We start from the raw sequence: 23,385 nt of genomic DNA, 5'->3' as shown, positions 1-23,385 counted from the left end.
TTTTAATCATGTATTAAATACTTTTAATGAAATGAACACAGACAAATGCATGTCAATGCGAGTTGATTCTTCATACCGTTTTGTTCGATTAATCAATAACAGACCAAAATGCTAAAACAATAATATCTGTCAACAAGTGATGTGGATAAAAACAAAATGTCTATTAAAAACTTTAAATGGCACTCGCTTAATAATACAAGTCTGTTACAAGAAATGGTATTGAGTGTCTCATTGATGCTATCAGCTTTTAATACCATGGTGCTTTCAAATACAGTAAAATAGTGTACGATTATCATATTTATACAAACACCAAAATAATGGCAAAGGTTGTGTCTGAAAACATATATTACCATGGTACCAAGTCCAGATATTAATAAAATATGTTACTAGCTAGTACTTTTTTTTTTTTTTATTAATTATTTACATATTGCTTGTGGCTGGAAACATATCATGTTTTGCCTTGTTAGGACTTTATGTAATGTATTAAAAATTTTCAGTGCAAAAAAATTACATGACCAGCGAATACCAAAACAGGTAACACACAACATTGTTTACCCAAATATGTAAAGGTGAATGTGAAAGTTACTTAAATTTGACTGGTTATATATTTGACTGGAAATACACAACTTTTGAAGTATGTTTACACAGCTCTTTATAACAACAGATTACAGAAACCATATATCTGATGGTATGATATAAAATCATTCTCTATGTTGCATACAGATTTGAAATTATTTAAATCAGGGTACCCAGTCCTGATGTAAATAATTGCACAATTATCGTCTTTAGGTGATCTATTCCTTTAAAGCATGCTGTACGACAACTGAGAATACATGACACTGGCAAACTAGAAAAAAAAAGATAGAAAAATAGTTTTATTCTGTATTAATCTAAAACAAATTGTATTCACCTGATATTACACAGGCTGTGTCTTATTTCAATTTAAACAAAAAAAAAAAAATATTATCATTAAAAAGCAATGTGCAAATTAAGCAGCACTAAGTACAGCTCAAAGGAAAGTTTTCTTTCAGAAAGCACAGCTTATCAAGAAAACAATTAACATGAAAAACATGCCTATATACAGCTATCTAGTTAAATACATATATAATACCCGTGTAATCCAGGCTTTCTGTGTTTATTTATAGAAGACTGTTTAATTAAAATGGGTTATTGGACAATATGATATGGCCTATATTTCTGTTCATATTTAACTTTGTTTTTCATATTCTCTTAATGCTATTGCGTTGACATAAATCATGTCTGTGTTTTCATAGAGAGGCTCTGACTTAGGCACAACTTTGGGTTGTAGAGTATCCATGATGCACTGGTGCAGGAACACATACTGAGACTGTAAGAGACAAAGAGATAAGAACAAAACAGATGAAAGTAAAGAGGGTCTGCCAGGAATATGCAATTCCTTATTTCCGAGTGATGAAATGATAACCTGTAATTAAATAATATGTAGTAATCATAAAAATACAGATGCCATCCTGTTTGACCAAAGAGTTTTTTAAATGTCCTTTGAACTCAAAATAAGCATACCTTAAGAACTTGCTGATAGCAGTGCTGTTATTAATATTTACTATGTTATTGTACTTTTCTATTAACTCAGGAAGCAGCTGTTAAGTCTTAAGATTTAATTGCAGAATTAGCAGTAATATCACTGTACATATATGGAATAATGGGACACACTGGTTGTTAGTACATAAAGCTTTAAGTAGTTTGATATTTTTACATTATTCTTTGATATATGGTTACCAACTGGAAAATATACAGAATGCCACCCTGGGATGGAATTTTTACAGTAAAATTCCATTGACCACATATACATACATATAAATATAGCCTAAATAGGCTATATTCATCATCAATATAACCACCAAAATAATAATAACAACACTGAGAACCCAATTCTGTGCTAAATTGCCAATAATCACAATATTTTTTTTTTTTTTTTTTTTTAAATACTGGATTGAAACAGTTTTACCTCAGTTTGCACCATTAGTGGCCTGCTGAGTCTCATTTGCTGGACAAATGCTGAAATTCCCACTTCCTTCTCTTTATCCAGTTGCTGCAGCAGAACATCCAGCGCAATCAGGGTACCTGTCCGACCCACTCCGGCACTAGAGTAAAGAGAAGGAGACAAATACAGGATTAAAACGTTGCTTTATTTATTAAACCAGTGTAATTATTTATTAACGCTCACTCTTCATATTGCTTTGCTGTCAGTTTCGAACAGTTGACTGACTGTCATTATTCATGTTAAGTTAATGTCTGAGGTGGTTTTCAAAGTGAGCAGTGGTCACCTGCAGTGTACAATTGTTGGCCCTGCAGAGAAAGAGCTCTCTATGTGCTGACGGATGAGTCCTCTGAATTGGATCAGCTCCTCTGTGCCAGTGGGCACGCCATGATCCGGCCATGCTGTGAAGTGGAAGTGCCTCACTGTTCGTGTCTCAGAGGTGGTTTTCTGTTATATGCAAAAATAGACAGAACTAGATTATGTCTAATGCTAATCTGACCAGTAATGTGTTAATACTGTATATTCATATTCAAGTTAAATGATTCATCAGGAGGGATGAGGTTAACGTTTTAATCACCATTTTAAGCTGAAAAATAAGTGTAATATGTGATAAAGTCTGTCAAAGCTTGTGCTATATCTGACTTTGTGTAACACCTACACACAGTCAAGAAAAGCAACAACAAAAACTAAAAATGTACAACTATTTTGGAAGCACAGGGATAGAAATATCTCAGCTCACATTTTTGACATTAAACTCTCGCAGAGTCCAACTTGGAAATGTATCCTCCGATTTTTTTGTGACAAGCAGGTGTCCATAGAGACGTGGCATGAAGTCCAGTGGCCAGTATTGCTCACACTTGACCTGGAGAAGTAAACACACACACACACGTATATATATATAAATATATATATATATATATATATATATATATATATATATATATATATTATGTCTACATGTGTGTGTGTGTGTGTGTGTGTGTGTGTGTGTTCAAATAACTGCACTAAGTGCAGAGGACAAATATGATGTAGTGTTAAAAATTTTATTACAGAAATGATGCAACTAGACCACTCACCAAAACAACAAAAAACCAAACAAACAAAATTGGAATAAAAATGGCAAAACAAACTATTTTTCAGCCCTGATGATTGAAAGTAACATCATGCAGCAATAATGTATCACAATACTGTTTCATACATCACTACATAATGTATAGTTTGATGTAGAGTTTAAACAAATGGTAAACACTTATATGGTAAGTCGGTAAACAGTTCATACAAGAGTAAGCAGTCTTCTGTTCTGAACATTGCCTTACCCTTCCACTCTCAGTGCAGTTGGTTACCATGACGATGACCTGTGACCTTTTCTCCCAAACCATTCTCCAAAAATCATTGACAGTGGATGGCAGCGGACCTTGAGCAGCGATATACTGTCTGTTTGCATTGCCATAGCCCTGATGTGCACATAAACAATGAAAAAATGTCAGTCCACCAGGAGCATTTTCTGCCTTGTGCCTTGTGGCTTGTGTAATGAACTACAGCTGATGTTAATAACTATTTAATGTACTTACAGGCATGTAGTTAGCATTGATATAATCAGAATCACCCTCATCATTTGTGCTGAGATGCACTCTTGAGGAGTCATCTTAAAGACAGAGAGACATTTTTAGACAGACACTGTGCACTAATATTGTGTGTGTGTGTGTGTGTCTGTGTGTAAACACTCACAGGCTAAAACATTGGTAAATCTGTTTTTATCCTTGTTTTCAGGCAGAAGAGCTGCAGTACTGGGCTGTTCTTTACCCACTGAACTCAAGTCCTGTTAAAACATATTCAGTAAAAACATACTTAACAAATGCTCTGAATATTGGGACTTTAACTTGATGATTCTAACATAAAAGCTGGCTTACATTTTCAGTCCCAAATAGGCATTGTTCTGTTTTAATGCCACTTAAAAATCAGGCAGAGATAAAAATAGTAAAAATATAATTTCATATTTGATTAACTGTACCTCATATTCCTCACTGAAACCTTTATTCTCATCACGACTCATGTTTTGAAAATATTCAGGAAATTTATCCAAGGGAATCTGTCTGAAAAACATATTGCATTTGTTTACGGTTATAAATAAGTCACTAAAATTACATCATATACACCAGCCCCCAAAATATGTAGACACTTTTGGCAAACCAAAAAAATATATATGTCTGAATGACATAGTATTATTAATATATAATTGATAAAACAAGTGCATTTCTATATAAAAGCAAGTTCACATGACACTTTCAGATTTTTATATCTAATCACATGCAGTTTCACCTAAAGTTCACCTGAAACTGAAAATTGTGTCATTGTTTACTCACATTATTTCAAACCTGTACACTTTTCTTTCTTCTGAAGAATACAACAGAATATATTATGAAGAATGTTGATTAGCCAAACAGTTTTGGTGATCACTGAACTCAGTTGTACAGAAAAAGAAAAAAAAATAGCCTTTCTCAAAATAACTTCCTATATCTTATATTTCTTATGTGCCACACAGGTTTGGAAATGACATGGGGGAGACATTTTGAGGTGAACGTCTAAATGATTCGACCCACTTTATTTTCTAATTTTCTCATATAATGGACTTACACATACTTGTTGTTTTTATTAGGCACTTTTGACTCCACAGGTGGTTTGGGCATTCTAAAGGTGAGAAAAGACCTTAGATATATATATATAAAAAAAACAATAAAGCTTATATTGCATTACATTATAAAAGAAACCCATAATCTTAGACAATAAATAAATAAATAAAAATCATACTTATTATGCTTTGCAGAACCATAGCGGTGCCATACAAAGACACCAATACAAATAATGATGATCAGGATGAAAAACACAAGAACACCTGCTATAACACCTGTAAAAAAAAGAAAAAAAAAAGAAATACTGATTATGTAAATGCAATGTTCAACTACAATAAATAAAAACAAGGTTAAGCTTTATACAGCTGAAGCCTATGGTGGTTTAAAGACTGAATTTTTCATATTAGGGCACATCATCAGAATGAGCAAATGCAGAAGTCCAAGAAAAATGTCCAGTATTTTCTGGTAGCCACCACAGAAATATATTTTGTTGAACCACACTTGATGCCATTGTAAAACACTTTACACACGACTGGTCAAATGTTTGGAATGATTATGATATTTCAATATTTTTAAAAAAGATCTCTTGTGCTGACCAAGGCTATTTATTTAGTCTAAAATACAATAAAAACAATAATATTGTGAAATAGAATTTACATTAAAAATAACTGTTTCCCATTTTCAAGTATTTTAAAATGTCATATATTCCTGTGATGCTAAGCTTAATTTTCAGTATTACTACTCCTGTCTTCAGTCACATGATCCCTCAGAAATCTATTATAATATGCCAATTTGCTGCACAAGAAACATTCTTCATTTTTGTAATGATTATATTATTATGAGTGATTTTTTTTTTCCTAATTAATATATTGTGGAAACCGTGATATATTACAAAAGTACAAAGTAAACAAAATTTTAATTTTAATGTGTGTTTAATTATGTGTATATATATATATATATATATATATATATATATATATATATATATATATATATATATATATATATATATATATATATAAATGCTGTTGTTTAACTTTTCTGTAAAAATAAAAAATAAATGTACCAGGGTTTCCACAAAAAAAAAAATAATAATAAATGAATAACATTGATGATAATGATAAACATTTTTGATAATTGAGTATCAGTATCAACAGTATCAATTTATTAGAATGATTTATGAAAGATTACATGTGACAGTAATGAGAAATGGCTGCTAATGAGTAATGTTTCCGCTCAGTCACAAAACTTTTGTGATGGAAATAAAATGAGATGGGAGGAAAAACTATTTTTCAGTGAAAAAAAACAAAACTGTATTGACTGTATTGTCCAAATGACTTGCTATATTTCAAATCTTCTAAAGTCATATAATAGCAATTGTATGGAACAGGCATCTTATCCATTAAAGCTCTCCTTGGTTTTTCTATGACAGCTCATGAATGAAGCAGGGTTCATAGAGGTTTGGAACAACATGAAGTTGAGTAATAATGACAGAACTAAAAGGAGTTGTGTCATTAAGTTGTAATTTAACTTGGAATATTCCTAAATCTTTTATTACAGATATCTAGACATCATTTTACCTGCTGGATCTGTTTGGCAGTTGATTGATACTGTTTGACTCCTCGTGTCTCCAGAGAATGACGTTGCTGTCACGGTGTACCACTGGGCAGCTTGCAGGCCTTTTACCTCTACCTGTTGTTGTTTTTCTGAATTATATGATTGGTTGAAACTTTGTTTGCCAACAACTACCTGCACCATATTCACAACTCCATTTGGATAATCCCACGTTACAGCCAGACCATACCCTCCAGAATGATGTTTACAGCGGAGGTGAGATACACTATTTGGAACTAGTTTGAGAGAGAAGCAGAAGGACAAAAAAAAAAAAAAAAATTTGTATGGGGAATCAGCTTCTCAGTGGTCACAATCAAGACAGAGCATGTAAACTCACCCAATGTCAAGCGGTGTGAGCACTGTAGCAGCTTCTCTGACTCTAAGTCATAAAACAGTGAAACAGTGTAGTTTTCTCCAGGATATAGGTCTTGCAGATTCACCATGTTACCATCTACAGTGTCATTTTTACCACTTCCGGTGCTGTTTTGAGCTGTCACATAAGTGCAACCATTCACTGCAGCCTCTATTGATGAGTTGGTAACTTTCCAGTTAAAGGACGCACAGTCAAGACCTGCAGAAAATATAAGAACATATGAATGTCAGTTTCAGACTGAGTGGGAGTCTTACCCTTGGGGCCTTAATCTTGACATAAGTGATACAGGACTTTAGGTATAACACTATATTTTCCAGCGTCATTGTACACATTGTATTAACCATGGTAAAAATAGTAAATGATGCATAATTAAATGCAAATAACCCTAATTCTTACCCTAACATTATAGTAAATACACACTGTCAATTAATATCACTTAGTGTTTAAATGTATAATTACACAACAATAAAGTATAAACAGACTTTAACTTCCTGGTCTGGATCTGGTCTTGGCCCCAACTTGGATTTAAAACATATGTTAGTTGATTATGCTGTGGATCCCTTACTTTTCACAATATGTGTTACCAAATGTGCTAAAAATATAACACTTTAGTTTTTACATTTGTTCCAGTATTTTAAAATCTTTGTTAATCTTAAATGTTAAAATACAACTTCAATAAAAGTCAGTTAAATAATATTAACAGAGACAACTTTTGATTTGAATTATGCATTAGTATTAAACTAATTAAACTAAGACTAATACATAACTTAAAAGTATTTTTCACTGTTAGTTAATTTTAACTTATGTAGTTAACAAATGGAACCTTATCAAAATATTGTTTATAATGTTCAAGCATTCAAAACCACATAAGTTTTTTATTTCCATGATTAGCAAGCTGTCAAAACTCTTACATTTGCTTTTTAAATAAGTAGCTGAATCAAAGTAATGCTATCAAAACTTACTAGTGACATTTTTAAAGCTGTATCCTTTACTTCTGGTATTGTTCACCTCAGTGAAGAGACTAAAACTGTGTTCAGTCCCTGGTGTGAGAGATGAGTAAGTATATGTTAACGTATCAGATCCAGTGAAATGTTTCTCACTCTCCTCTCCCAGCCTTTGCAAGGTGTAGTTGTAGATTGTATTGTTGTTTAATTTAGACCATGATATCGTCAAACTCGTCTGTGACCGTTTGACTGTAACTCCAGTTATGTCGGATAGAGCTGTAGAGAGAGATTCATTTTCAACAAGAACTGTTAGTAATTAATACAAATACTGCAGCAGATTCTCCATAAATTTATCATTGAGATATGGTATGTAGCAGGTTTGTACACCAATCAGAACTGAGTTGATAATTTAACCTCAATTTGAACTTTGACAAAATAAGACGACAAACTGTAATACCAGTTTAAATTGTATTTTACAATTCCATTCAAACCAATTCAATTCAGCTGAAAGAATGCTGTAAGAGTTTGCAATAATGTCATTCATAAACATTTTTTTATGAATTGGGTTGGAATATCAGATTGATTTATTGATTGATTGATTGCAATACATTTTTAAAATGCCTCAATAGAAATTTGCTTTAGCCAACTAGTTCATAGTACTTTATTTTAAAGTCCTATTCTATATGTACGATATGTACTAAAATAATGTTTAATAACTATACTAACCCTCGCCTAACCTTGACCCATTACCTTACAAGAATTTGCCTTATATTAATTTATATGATAGACATTTTGTGGTGCTGTGTATGCTAAATTAAAATCTGTTTTGAACTTAGAGAATTGTTCGACTAATGAAATCCCTCTGTGTTTATTTTCTTTATTTAATTTTTTACTGTAATTCAGTATACTGTATTTATTTCAGTTATTTCAGTTCAACATCCTGTGTGTTGTAATCAAATCGAATGTCAACACGTGAATTGAAAGCACTCTGAATCTTATATTCTGACTTTTGCCCAGTCCTGCTATGTGATCAATTATTAATTTAATCTAATGAAATATCAATAAAAATGTGAGAGCCACTTACTGGTTATTTGGTAGAAGTTGAATCCAGTACTTCTCAGATCAGCAAACTCCGTGTACAGAGTGAAGCTGTAATTTGTTCCAGGAATCAAATTTGATATATGACATGTTACCTCATTTCTTTCTGCAATGCAATTAATGCAATCCATTGGTTCATCTTTGTATTCAAGAGTATAGTTGTAAGTGTTATTGTCTATGTTTGGTACAACATTCCATTGTAAGATCATGTCTGTGTCATTGAACTTCGGCATCACATTTTCAACATTAGATGGCACTGAAACAAATGCAGATATAGTGAGATATGTGTTATAAAATGAGCTTGCAGATTACATAGCAGTTATTACATATCAGAGGGAGTAATTGCAGTCATAGACCTGTTAACTCTATGAAACCAACTGCTAGGTTTGTGACAGTTTTTAGGCCAACGCTGCACTGCCATGGAAAAAATGTACAAACTTCGTACTGTATTTACACCGTTTTAGCAAATTCATCTGATTCTGAAAACTTAATCCAACAGTTACTAAAACAATAGAAGTTTATCAGTTTTTGTGATTGCATCCTAATTTAATTAGAATTTCAGCTGTGGTTCTGTTCTTATTCCTGCATATAAACAGAAATTGGAGCGGAATGTCAGAGGCAATTGTTTTGTCTTTTATACCGCTTTCTTTATGAACTGGTAGGTGTGACAGATCTCTGACAGAATATGACAAGATTTCAGTATAACAGCAGACGTAACACCCTCAACAGCATTTGTCCCTGTAGTTTGACTAAAATGATATACTTACTGGTTACATTGGAGAAGTTGTATCCACGGCTCGTTACATTTTCAAACACAGTGTAGAGCGTAAAGAAGTATTCAGTCCCAGCAGACAGACTCTCGACAGTATGTTCCACTGTAGAATCAGTAGGTAATCCAGATATTGAAGTATGTTCTTTGTTCCTGTATTTCAGATTATAACTGTAATCATTGCTGTTGTTGACTTTATTCCACTGTAATTTTATCTCAGTCTCACTCCGTGTGATGACTGAAACACTGTCAACAGCAGATGGAACTAAAGAAACAAACAAACAAAAAAATTATAGATATATAAATGACAATAACATTAATCTACATAATAATAATAATAATAATAATAATAATAACAAAATAATAATGATGGAAACCTGTAAATTGCCATTTCCAGATTTCCCTGCATGGCTCTTTATATTTCATTTGAATAATTACATTTCTTCTTATGGTTGTTAACCGTTATGCACATCAGAGTTATATTTTACATCTTGTGTTAAAGTGTTATAGTTTAATTGGATGATTTTAATGTTGTGTCTCACACTTTTTTTAAGTGTGACACACAACATTAACAGTTTTCCACTTTCCCACAGTCCATTTTAAATGAGCTTTGGCCCAGAGAAAAGCCTGCATGTTTAGATATGGCTTCTTTTTTGGCATGGTGGATTGTGTTCAACGACAATGTTTTCTGGAAGTATTCCTGAGCCTATGTTGTGATTTCCATTACAGTAGCATTCCTGTATGTGAAGCAGTGCTGTCTAAGGGCCCGAACATCATGGGCATCCAGTATAGTTTTCCGACCTTGACCCTTACACACAGATATTGTTCCAGATTCTCTGAATCTTTGGATGATATAATGCACTGTAGATGATGATAACTTCAAACTCTCTGCAATTTTCTCTGAGAAACTCCTTTCTAATATTGCTTCACCTTTTTTCGCCTCAGCATTGTGGAAATTGGTGATCCTCTGCCCATTTTGACTTCTGAGAGACACTGCCACTCTGAGAGGCTCTCTTATACCCAATCATGTTGCCAATTGATTCTAATAAGTTGCAAATTGGTCCTCCAGCTGTTCCTTATATGTACATTTAACTTTTCCGACCTCTTATTGCTAACTGTCACAGCATTTTTAGAATGTGTAGCTCTCATGAAATCCAAAATGAGCCAATATTTGGCATGACATTTCAAAATGTCTCACTTTCAACATTTGATATGTTAATTATATTCTAATGTGAATAAAATGTAAGTTTATGAGGTTTGTAAATTATTCCATTCCTTTTTTACTCACAATTTGTACAGTTTGTAGATTTTGAGAAAGATTGTTAATTAATTTCACTGAGCCAACAATTAGCAAACATTAAATTTTACCATAAATGTCAGGAATGAAAATTAAATAAAATATAATCAAAAAGTTTATTCATTTCACTAATTTCGTTCAAAAAGTGAAACTTGTACATTGTATTTAATCATAACACACAGACTGATATATTTCAAATGTTTATTTCTTTTTATTTTGATGATTATAACTGACAACTAAGGAAAATCCCAAATTCAGTATCTCAGAAAATTTGAATATTGTGAAAAAGTTCAATATTGAAGACACCTGGTGCCACTCTCTAATCAGCTAATTAACTCAAAACATCTGCAAAGCCTTTAAATGGTCTCTTAGTCTAGTTCTGTAGGCTACACAATCATAGGGAAGACTGCTGACTTTACAGTTGTCACAGTTGTTACAGTTGTTTCAAGAACCACTACACACAGACGTATGCAAGACATGGGTTTCAGCTGTCGCATTCCTTGTGTCAAACCACAGAAGCGTCTCAAGACAAAAAGGACTGGACTGCTGCTGAGTGGTCCAAAGTTATGTTCTCTGATGAAAGTAAATTTTGCATTTCCTTTGGAAATCAGGTTCCCAGAGTCTGGAGGAAGAGAGGAGAGGCACACAATCCACGTTGCTTGAGGTCCAGTGTAAAGTTTCCAAAGTCAGTGATGGTTTGGGGTGCCATGTCATCTGCTGGTGTTGGTCCACTGTGTTTTCTGAGGTCCAAGGTAAACACAGCCGCATACCAGGAAGTTTTAGAGCACTTCATGCCTCCTGCTGCTGACCAACTTTATGGAGATGCAGATTTCATTTTCCAACAGGACTTGGCACCTGCACACAGTGCCAAAGCTACCTGTACCTGGTTTAAGGACCATGGTATCCCTGTTCTTAACTGACCAGCAAACTTGCCTGAACTTAACCCCATAGAAAATCTAGGAAGATACGAAGATGTGATATACCAGACCCAACAATGCAGAGGAGCTGAAGGACACTATCAGAGCAACCTGGGCTCTCATAACACCTGAGGAGTGCCTCAGACTGATCGACTCCATGCCACGCCGCATTGCTGAAGTAATTCAGGCAAAAGGAGTCCCAACTAAGCATTGAATACTGTACATGCTCATACTTTTCATTTTCATACTCTTTAGATGGCCAAGATTTCTAAAAATCATTTCTTTTTATTGATCTTTAGTAGTAATCTAATTTTCTGAGATACTGTGAAATAAATCAACTTTTTCATGATATTCTAATTATATGACCAGCACCTGTATAGTGTTATGCAATTTTAATGTAAGTGGAATTTGACATTTATTTTACCCAAATTATTAAGTTGCTCTACAAGTTTATATATACGGTTAAACCTCAATTGCTTACTTACCAGTTACTTCAGAGAACTTATGTCCTTTGCTCGTATCATTCTCAAACACAGTGTAGAGTGTGAAAAAATATTCAGTCCCAGGTGACAGAGATGTGACTTGTACATCTACTGGATCATCAGTTTCTGGTGAGTTGATATGTAACTCATCTTTGCCATCTGTGTCCAGTCTATAACTGTAACTGCTGTTTTCAACTTCCCATTGTAATGTTAATTCATTTTCTGTTCGACAAATTACTGAAACATTAGTAACATCAGGGATTTGTGCCTGAGGAAAGAAATGACATTAATTTAATTTAATTAATGAAATGTTCTATCAAACAAATGGATCTATAACAATCACAATAGATATGTTTTACAGCCAGATGAATTTTACAGTTATTGCAAATTTGCTCTTGAGATTTGCTCTAAAACATCAGGAAAATCCCATCGTATCTTAGCATGCTGCACAATTCTTTTCCCACTATTCTTTTCCCTATTGTAAAGCTCTTAAGCCATCCTTCATCATGTGCAATCAAACATCTGTAAGTCTTCAAAGAACCCATATTACACATTTTTGTGAATCTCTGCACTACCTGCCAAGTTTTATCAAAGACTGCATATTCGCTGTATATCTTATTTTATAAATAAACAATACATAGGATTATTAATATGGATTTGCTTATTATTATGACTATTAATCTAGAACGCTGCCTAAGACCTGATGGCTGCTCTGTCAATTCCTCGTCATCAGTTAGGAACCTAGGTGTGCTATCTGATAGCAATCTTTCCTTTGAAAGACACATTTCTAGCATTTGTAAAACTGCATTTTTCCATCTCAAAAATATATCTAAATCACGACTTACTGCTTGCTTTCAATATCAGATGTAGAAATGTTAATTAATGCATTCATGACCTCAAGGTTGGATAATTGTAATGCTTTATTGGGTGGTTGTTCTACACACTTATTAAACAAACTACAGTTAGTCCAAAATGCAGCAGCAAGAGTTCTTACTAGAACCAGGAAGTATGACCATATTAGACCAGTTCTGTCAACACCTGCATTGGCTTTCTATCAAACATTGTATAGATTTAAAAATCTTGCTTGTTACTTATAAAGCCCTGAATGGTTTAGCACCTCAGTATTTAAACAAGCTCTTATTGCACGTCCGCTACGTTAAAAAAACTCACCCAAAAAAACACCCAAACTCTGCAATAACCTACCTAACATTGTTTGGGAGGCAGACACACTCTGTCGGTTTAAATCTAGATTAAAGACCAACCTCTTTAACCTGGCTAACACATAGTACACTAATACATTTCGAATATTCAATTCCGTTAAAGGATTTTTAGCCCTCTGGCTTGCTTAGTTGGGGACATTTAATTTCCAGTGATTTCGTCGACTTGATTGCACAGATACTATTTAAACAGAACTGAGCTGGAAGATGACATCAATAAATTCAATGATGCACTACCTTTTGCATTATTGACACACTATTTTCCTATTTAATGCTGTTCAGTTGCTTTCTCACAATCTGTATTGTTAAAATTCATCAAGTGTATCCTTTGAGTCTGTAAAAAAAACCACAATCCTTTGCAAGCTCTCGATTTAATGCAAAATAATGCTCAGAAATAGAATCAGCACTGATCTTGTCTAATTTCATTATGTAATGCAAGACAAAAAATGTAGATTAAAGCATTATATACATTTATTTGTTTGGTTTGGTTTTGTTTATTTTTTCCTGTAAATTTTTCATATAATGCTAAACTGTCTGTATCCACAGACATTTGACATTCACTTAAGAGTCTTATTCTAGGATTCATTGCTGAGGAGGACTCTAGCAAACCACAACATCTTGGGGCTTATTGCTTTATACAGTAAATGTCTGTTTTAGTTAGTTGATATATTAGAATAGCATAATTAGCATTATAGCTTAACATATACATAAAATAGTTCCACTTACCCTAAATGTATTCTCAATAATATACAGTATAAATGAATATACAAACATGAAAATGTCCAAATATTTCAGTTATTACAATAGAATGAAGTTTGATTGTTCACTTATTAATTAATTGTTATCAAGTGAAGGAAATTATATTATGTCCAGTTTGTTTTATTATGCACTGTATAGTAAGCAATTATTTGCATTACCTATTGATGCCTTTACAACCTTTGAAGTGCAGCTAATGAAGATTTTTTAAACTTACTTTGTGCACTCATCTATAGACCACTTAAATATTTTGTTTTTGTCAACACTGGTACCTTGTTGTGACAGATTGTTAATCCTTGGAGATTCCAATATTCATATTTGCTGTACAACACGAACATTTTAGGTGAAGGAATTTTTGTGTATGGTGGATTCCTTTAATTTGACACAGCTAGTTACTCATATAAAAGGGTCATATGCTTGATCTGGTGTTAACTTCTGTTTTTCACGTGAGCAATCTTGAGGTGTTAGAATCTGGATGTTCTGATCATAGTTTTGTTTTATTTGAATCTCTACTGCCACATCCTATCTCTACCACCCCCAGAGAGTTGCATTTTACTTGTGCTAGTACTTCTTCTATGGTTATGCAATGTTTAAGCTTCCACATATCACTCTCAAAATACAGATGTGTTAACTAGTACTACGGATTATTCACAGCTAACGGAAGTATTTAATACAACTTTTGCTGATGTTCTGGACAGTTAGCTCCGCTCAAATCACTGAGATCTTTGAAAAAAAAAAAAAAAAACAGATATCCTACCAAATGTCAAAACCGTTCTGTTAGGCAGCAATGCATGAAAGCAGAGCGTAAGTGGAAGAATGATTAACTTTTTTTTATAGAAATGTTTTTTTTTGGAAAATGTCCTTTCCTCATAACTCCAGTGTGTTCCCTGAACAGTGTGACGTGACACCAAGCTTTTCCACTTGATGTGAGATCCTCGCCCACAGTGGATAATTTTAAATCTAGATTGAAGACTCATTTATTCTCTTTAGCCTTTGGTGTTGCCTGAGAATATTGGGAATATAAAGTTGTTTATGGTGCATTTTGCATGCTTTTGTTTGAATCTTATTAATTTCTTTAGTTATTAATCGATCTGGATGAGCTTACAGAGAAATACCTTATATCAATTTCTGTGAAGACGTGCATTTCTACCAGGACTCATTTAACCTACAACAATAACAAACCATGGTTCACTGCTATCTCTAGGTATCACTATTTCTCAGGACCTGAACTGGGACAATCACATTGAGTCCATTGTGAAGAAGGACCAGAAAGGTTTTTACTTCCTTCGCCAGATGAGGAAGTTCAACCTGCCACAAGAGCTGCCGAAACAGTTCTACTCTGCTATCATTGAATCCATCCTCTGCACTTCAATAAGTGTCTGGTTCAGCTCAGATACCAAGTCTGATCTCAAAAGACAACAGAGGATAGTCATGAGTGCTGAGTGAATCACTGGTACAACATTCCCCTCTCTCCAAGAACTGTACTCATCCAGAGTGAGCAAAAGGGCTGGAAGAATCCCTCTGGACCCCTAACATCCAACATACTTCCTTTTTGAACCATTACCATCTGTCTATCTATCTGAAACACACTAGTAATGTGATGATACCTACCAGCAACTTCATAGCAATACGCTAGCAACCATCCAAACTAACTTAGCAACCACTCAGAGTACCCTAGCAACTGCATAGCAATCACCATAGCAACCATTGCAAGCACTCTAGCAACTGCAGAGTAATGCCCTAGCAACCACCCAGGATACCAAGGCAACTACATAGCAACACCCTAACAACCACATAACAACGTCTTAACATCAACTCTGGGTTCCGTATCAACCAAATAGCTACATCCTAGCCACAGCCCCATGTACCATAGCAACTGTATAGCAACACCCTAGTAATGAGCCAAAGTACCCTAGCAACCACCTAGCAACAACTTAACAACCACTTATAATACCCTAGCAACCAACTAGCAACAACATAGCAACCACCCTGAGAACACTACCAACCACCACAAATAATGTAGCAACAACACCCTAGTAACACTCTAGCAACTGCCTAGCAAATGCCTAGCAACCACCTATAACTCCCACAGCTATTGTTTATTCAAACTAAAAATGAACACCTTCAAACTAAAAGATTTTAAAGGGGTCATATGATGTTGCTAAAAATAACATTATTTTGTCTATTTGGTGTAATGAAATGTGTTTATGCAGTTTAAGGTTCAAAAACACATTATTTTCCACATTATTGTTTCTCCTCTATGGGTAATTTTTTTTACAAAACGTGTGTGAAAATAATTGGCCAGCTATCCAGTGCTTTGTGATTGGCCGAATGCCTCAAGCATGTAACAGAAATGTTACGCCCTTTGTCATACTGTGATGCGTGTCCAGGTGAGAACACCGGTGCGACAAGACAAAAACAATAAAACCCATTACAAACAAGCCATTTGTAATTTTTGTAATTAGAAAAAACATTACTGTCCCCCTTAGGGGCAATTTGATCTGCAGCAGGATAGATTTCACCACATACAAGACCGACAAATACACAACATTAATGGCATATTAAAAATGACTAAAAACTACGTATCTCTGTTTGAATTACAAGGATCCTGAGGGGAGGGTCTGAAATGAATCGTATAAAAAGGGTGAGATGTGTCAGATATAATGTGATGCACTTTCTTTATCACCTGAATGTCAAACAAATCTGACAACCCAGGCAGTTTCACACTGCAGTTATTTACAACCTTTGATAGAGAATTATTTTGTTTGACCTTTAAAGAGGCAAACCAACAAATCAATGAACAAGTTATAATCGATTCAACATACAAGTGCTGGTCATAAAATTGATACTATATCATCAAAAAGTTGATTTATTTCACTAACTCCACTTAAACTTGTATAGTATATTCATATTCATTCATTTACACAGACTGATATATTTCAAATGTTTATTTCTTTTAATTTTGATTATTATAACTGTAAACTAAGGAAAATCACAAATTCAGTATCTCAGAAAATTAGATTACTACTAAAGACCAATACAAAGAAAGGATTTTTAGAAATTTTGGCCAACTGAAAAGTATGAACATGGAAAGTATGAGCATGTACAGCACTCAATACTTAGTTGGGGCTCCTTTTGTCTGAATTACTGCAGCAATGTGGTGTGGCATGGAGTCGATCAGATGTGGCACTGCTCAGGTGTTATGAGAGCCCAGGTTACTCTGTTAGTGGCCTTCAGCTCTTCTGCATTGTTGTGTCTGGCATATCGCATCTTCCTCTTCACAATACACCATATATTTTCTATGGGGTTAAGGTCAGGTGAGTTTGCTGGCAAATTAAGAACAGGGATACCATGGTCCTTAAACCAGGTACTGGTAGCTTTGGCACTGTGTGCAGGTGCCAAGTCCTGTTGGAAAATGAAATCTGCATCTCCATAAAGTTGGTCAGCAGCAGGAAGCATGAAGTGCTCTAAAACTTCCTGGTATACGGCTGGGTTGACCTTGGACATTTTAGAAAACACAGTGGACCAACACCAGCAGATGACATGGCACCCCAAACCATCACTGACTGTGGAAACTTTACACTGGACCTCAAGCAATCCGGATTGTGTGACTCCTCCAAACTCTGATTTCCAAAAATGAAAGTAAATGCAAAATTTACAGAGAACATAACTTTGGACCACTCAGCAGCAGTCCAGTCCTTTTTTAATTGAGATGCTTCTGACGCTGTCTGTAGTTCAAGAGTGGCTTGACACAAGGAATGCGACAGCTGAAACCCATGTCTTGCATACATCTGTGCGTAGTGGTTCTTGAAGCACTGACTCCAGCTGAAGTCCACTATTTGTTAATCTCTCACACATTTTTGGATGGGTTTTGTTCCACAATCCTCCCCAGGGGTGGTTATCCCTATTGCTTGTACACTTTTTTTCTTTTGTGTCTTGCCCTCCTTGTGCAAGGTGTCATTGGTCGTCTTTTGGACAACTGTCAAATCAGCAGTCTTCCCCATGATTGTGTAGCCTACAGAACTAGACTGAGAGACCATTTAAAGGCCTTTGCAGGTGTTTTGAGTTAATTTGCTGATTAAAGTGTGGCACCAAGTGACAATATTGAACCTTTTCACAATATTCTAATTTTCTGAAATATTGAATTTGGGATTTTCTTTAGTTGTCAGTTATAATCATCAAAATTAAAAGAAATAAACATTTGAAATATATCAGTCTGTGTGTGATGAATAAATCTAATATACAATTTTCACTTTTTGAATGGAATTAGTGAAATAAATCAGCTTTTTGATGATATTCTAATTATACTGTATGACCAGAGTCATCGGTGTCTTATAAATTTTAAATTTAGCTAATTTCCACAGACAATAAAGTTGGCTCATCTTACGAAGTCTATTGGTATTCTCTACAAAATGTAATTTATTATCAATAATAGTACCTAGGTACTAATAACTTTCGCCCAATGCAATCAAATGATTATCGACAATAGTACATGCAACTATGTCCCCCAATTCCAGTCCTTGCGCCCCCCAGCTTTTCATATTGTGCATGTCTCTCTTTGTTAACACACCTGAATCAGATAATCAGCTTGTTAGATGTGAGCTCCGTTCATGAACTGTGTTAATATTGACATGGTCCCTACACAGTGTTCATTGCTCCCTACTCCCTGAGCAGATATAAACTCCCTTGTTTAGATAAACAAATCTAAAAGTTTACCTAACTGTGGAACATTCATTCACAGATTTGCACTGTGCAACGTCTTCACACACGGGCAAGTGTGACATTACCTCTTTAAATAAATACAATTTAAATTCACATCTCACACACTTCAATGACTGTGTGTCAGAAGCGACGGAATTGTAGTCTTCTCTCTCAGGATCAGGAAACAGTCCTCCATAAAATGCATTACACACATCTAAATATATGGGTTGAACTGTTCTGGAACAGTCTAGTTTTTTGTCCTCTTTTGGAAGGCCAAACAAAGTATTTTTTCTTTCACAACGAAACAAGCGTCACCACGATATGGTGTCAACAGATATGCCTTCTTTCTTTGCGTGAACATTTGGGCGGCATTTGGCATAGACAAGGCTACATTTTATAAAGAATATCTCTTTGGGTTTGAGACTTTAGTCTTTGCAACAGCTTGCAATACTCCAAAGAGAAAGGAAAACGTGAAATCGCATCATATGACCCCTTTAAAACCACTTCAAATAGGCTTTCTCAAGTCACCCTCAAAGTTTGTCCACAAACTTTACTTGACTAGTTTAAGCTGTTTTTCTCATGGTGACCGAATTTTTTTGAGTAAAAAATGACTGGTATTACTATCCTTGTGGGGATATTTGGTCCACATAATCAAGATAGGAAATAACAGGTACACACACAAATGCACACACACTGATTTCCGTGTTTTATGGGGACATTCCATAGATATAATGGTTTTTATATTGGTATTACTATCGTTGTGGATACATTTGGTCACCATAGGGAATACAGGTAAACACACACACACACACACACACACACACACACACTCACACACACACACACACACACACACACACGCACACACGCACACTTGCATTTGTAGTTTATGAGGACTCTTCATAGGCATCAAGGTTTTTATAGCCTACTGTACAAACTATATTTTCTACTGCCCTACACCAACACTACACCTAAACCTAACACTTACAAAAAACTGCTGGCAATTTTAGAATTTTATAAAACAGTTTTGTAAGTGTCCTCAAAATGATTTAGCTTCTTAGCTTTCCAAACTCGTTATCTTAATCAACCGTCCAGCATACAAAGAAAAAAAAAAATTGAAATAGTTTGAATATATATATATATATATATATATATATATATATATATATATATATATATATATATATATATATATATATTACAAGTTATTTTTTGCTAGTTAGGTATTTCTTACTTAAAAGATTAGAATGTCATACCCATTACAGTAAGATTTTATTACAACTCGTGATAACTTATCTGAAGGACTTTGGACTTTGGGATGGTATTTCAGTAAAACATTAGATCCATAAACATAAAATATTAATCCACAGACCTGCCATCTCCACACCATTTAAAAGAAGATAATATGAATTTCATATAGTGGTTATTTCATATAGTGGCTATTTAAATTACTATCTATCTATCTATCTATCTATCTATCTATCTATCTATCTATCTATCTATATTTCAATAGTCCACTTTAGACATTGTACTAAGTAACTTAACAAAACTCTCAATAAAATAGACTGTTTTGTTATAGAGTTAGGGTGCAATATGTTAAATGAACAGTTGTGTCTTTCGCAGTTCTCCTGGAGTTGGAAAGATAATTTGGTTGCACTTTATGGTCCCACTTTATTAGCTGTCTATAAATACTAAGTACTTGTTATAAAATAATGAATTGTTAGGTAAAGTGTGGCAATTGTGTTTGATGGCATTTGCTGCTGTTTAGGCAGAATTTAAAAAAAAGTTGGTACACGTTTGGTGGCCCTTACGAAAAATATGTTTATTTAAGTGTGCTATTAGTATACTTCTTTTGAACTAAAAATAGGAAAGTATGCTTTTATTTTAGAAATAGGCTTTATATACTCCTCAGAAAAATACTTAAAATTACATTAAAGTATACTTGACTTAATTTCAGCTATACTCCTAGAATCCGTGTTTTCATTATTATACGGTAGAGGGCGCTAGTACAAATCTTCTGCACAGAATTTCCAAAACAGATTCTAACACAATCATCTGACATGAAACGGAATCAAAACTGTAACATTAAGGAATAAAATGTCGACTAAAGAAGAGGTAATAATTACAGTCAAGATTTGGGGTGCTAATCAATTTCATCTATGTTTTGATTATCATTCTGAATCCAATTTATAGTTTTTTTTCCAGCTTTTTGTTCAAAATGTTATTTCTTTATTTTTTATGAAACTTACCCACATTAAAGTGTTTTAAAAAAAAGAATGCATGAAGCTAGAATTTGTTTACAAGCAGATACCCTGTTCTTTCTTTAGATGTTTTGTATGTTCAGATATTCATACAACAAAATATATACAAATTAAACCTAAATAGGGACTTAATAGTGTACAAAGTATGATTTAAAGTTCACTTAAAGAAATCTATACAAAAAAAAGTATACTTGCAGTATTAAACTAGTAGTTTAATGAGACTATACTTCAAAGTGTACAAAGTATTTACTTAGTAAACTATCAGTATACCTATAAGTTCACTTTTAGTATAATTGTATCAAGCTACATACACAGAGGTAAAGTAGTTGTGTACTCAAAGTTTGCTACTGTTATACTTAAAGTATACTTAAAAGTAGACTTTTATATACTAGAAAGTGGGCCAATTTAGTCCCAAGGAGTATTGAAACAGTACTTATACTTGTAAATATACTAAAACGCTGATATTTGTATACTTGCTACATAAAGAATACTTAAAAATATACTTGAACTTTATTTAAGTATACTTAGTAAAATAAACTTGAAGTATATTACTTTTTGGTAAGGGGTATTAAGGGGTACAGGTGGGGTTTACAGTGTACATTAAAATAAAATGGTACTAAATAGCACTAAAAAGTGGTTAATTTCTTCATAAATCATAGGGGGACTACTTTAAGTGCTAAATATTACAGAGTTAGGTCAGAAATTAATTACAGATGTAATTAGAGGATGATATTTCCAAATATAAGTCCAGTGTAAAAACATGTACAGTATGTATACGATAAGTGCATTGTATTGAATGATTAATTTAAACGGTTGCACTTTATTTTACAGTCCTGTTCCTCATGTACATACTATGTACTTATTATAGTAATTACAATAACTATGTAATAACTAGGTACTAACCCTGAACCTACCCCTAAACCTAACCCTACCCCATGTAGTTACCTTGTATTTCCAGAACTTTCTTAGATAGATACACTGTAAGTACACTATAAGTACATGGAAGTACACGTACTGTAAAATAAAGTGCAACCCATTCTACTAACATTACATTTACATTAATTACTTATAGTTTCCCTTTCCATTTTTATCAAAAGAGCTATTCTTTGACTTCGCCATGATTTATTTCTCTTGCATCAGTCACAGGTGTTTTTGTCCTAAAAATGAAACCTCTTTGTCATGTACAGCTATGGCTTTACAGTCTGAGCCCCAAATCAGGAGTCTCAGTTAATCACAAATAGCAGTTGTATATAGAATAAGAGTGACTTACCCATGCAGAAAGCACACACAGCAATATTAAAGTCAAAGCTCCTTTCATGATCAACCCGGTATGTGGTCAATGTAAACACCACTTTTATCAAACTGGAATTTCCTACTCACTGCATTCAAAACCATATATAATTGAAATAATTAATAAAAGCTACTTGTGTTACAGAGCGCACACAAGACAGCTTTAGTATGATGTTTTTCTGTTTTATTGCCACTTCTCCTTTTTTTCATTACGGGAAAACAATGCCCATCAACCTTTGTCCTGCCTTTAAACCAGCTCTTCCTTATTTTGAAACTCCTGCATTTTTATTCTTTCCAAACTGGTTCTACCTCACTTCTCCTCTATTTTTTATTTCCACTCACATTCCCCTATGCTTCATTAAGGTTGGTATTCCATCAATGAAATACCTGTTAACTTTTTTTTTATTACAATTATTTTTGTTTTTGGATATGCTTTCAATGAACCCAAAAGGAATAACATAAATGAATAGAACTGAATTGTGGTAATTTATTGTTTTTTTAGTTTTCCTTTGAATGGTTTCTGCCTGTGGGTTTGAATTAGTTAACAAAATAATTCTTACAGATCAAATGCTGTTATGGCTTAAGTTCCATAGTGTAGTTGGGTGTGTCTTGAATATCTTTAATATCTGATACAGTTCACATCATAAATAATGACACAGAGAGCATTTCTATCTCACACACATTGGCTTTGGAACCAAACTCTTCATATATATATATATATATATATATATATATATATATATATATATATATATATATATATATATATATATATATATATATGAAGAGTTTGCTCATTTAGTTGACTAGTGCTATGTGATGCATTAACGAAAAACATAAATGGCATTAATGAAAACACTAACACTAACAAGCTACCCAATATCACGTTTATAATCACGTTTAACAGCTCATGGGGGCAGCTGTGGCCTAATCGTTAGGGAGTAGGACTTGTGTATATATATATATATATATATATATATATATATATATATATATAAGAGGTGTGGCCTAATGGT

The 23,385-nt window shown here is 33.8% G+C and overlaps 1 protein-coding gene across 2 annotated transcripts; it reads right to left on the bottom strand.

The window, feature by feature from the left end:
• On the bottom strand, positions 1-22,572 carry LOC127946542 (receptor-type tyrosine-protein phosphatase H). 2 transcript variants are annotated; one of them, XM_052543191.1, is made up of 17 exons: positions 22,350-22,572; positions 12,148-12,412; positions 9,447-9,713; positions 8,666-8,935; positions 7,600-7,857; positions 6,602-6,835; positions 6,231-6,500; positions 4,829-4,925; positions 4,655-4,708; positions 4,032-4,113; positions 3,749-3,839; positions 3,592-3,665; positions 3,337-3,474; positions 2,760-2,882; positions 2,307-2,467; positions 1,988-2,123; positions 1-1,348 (listed from the first exon to the last, which is right to left on the bottom strand). In XM_052543191.1, exons 1-17 carry the CDS (start codon positions 22,395-22,397, stop codon positions 1,208-1,210), a joined length of 2,709 nt encoding a protein of 902 aa, XP_052399151.1. In that variant the 5' UTR covers positions 22,398-22,572; the 3' UTR covers positions 1-1,207. The 2 variants fall into 2 exon arrangements, with proteins under 2 accessions (XP_052399151.1, XP_052399152.1); XM_052543192.1 differs by having other exon boundaries at positions 4,661-4,708.
• Between the last annotated feature and the right edge of the window lie 813 nt (positions 22,573-23,385).

Source organism: Carassius gibelio, chromosome A24 (genome assembly GCF_023724105.1).
Source record: "Carassius gibelio isolate Cgi1373 ecotype wild population from Czech Republic chromosome A24, carGib1.2-hapl.c, whole genome shotgun sequence".
Classification (NCBI taxonomy): domain Eukaryota; kingdom Metazoa; phylum Chordata; class Actinopteri; order Cypriniformes; family Cyprinidae; genus Carassius; species Carassius gibelio.
Note: the sequence above shows the minus strand (reverse complement) of the source record. Positions and strands in the feature narration are given on the sequence as shown.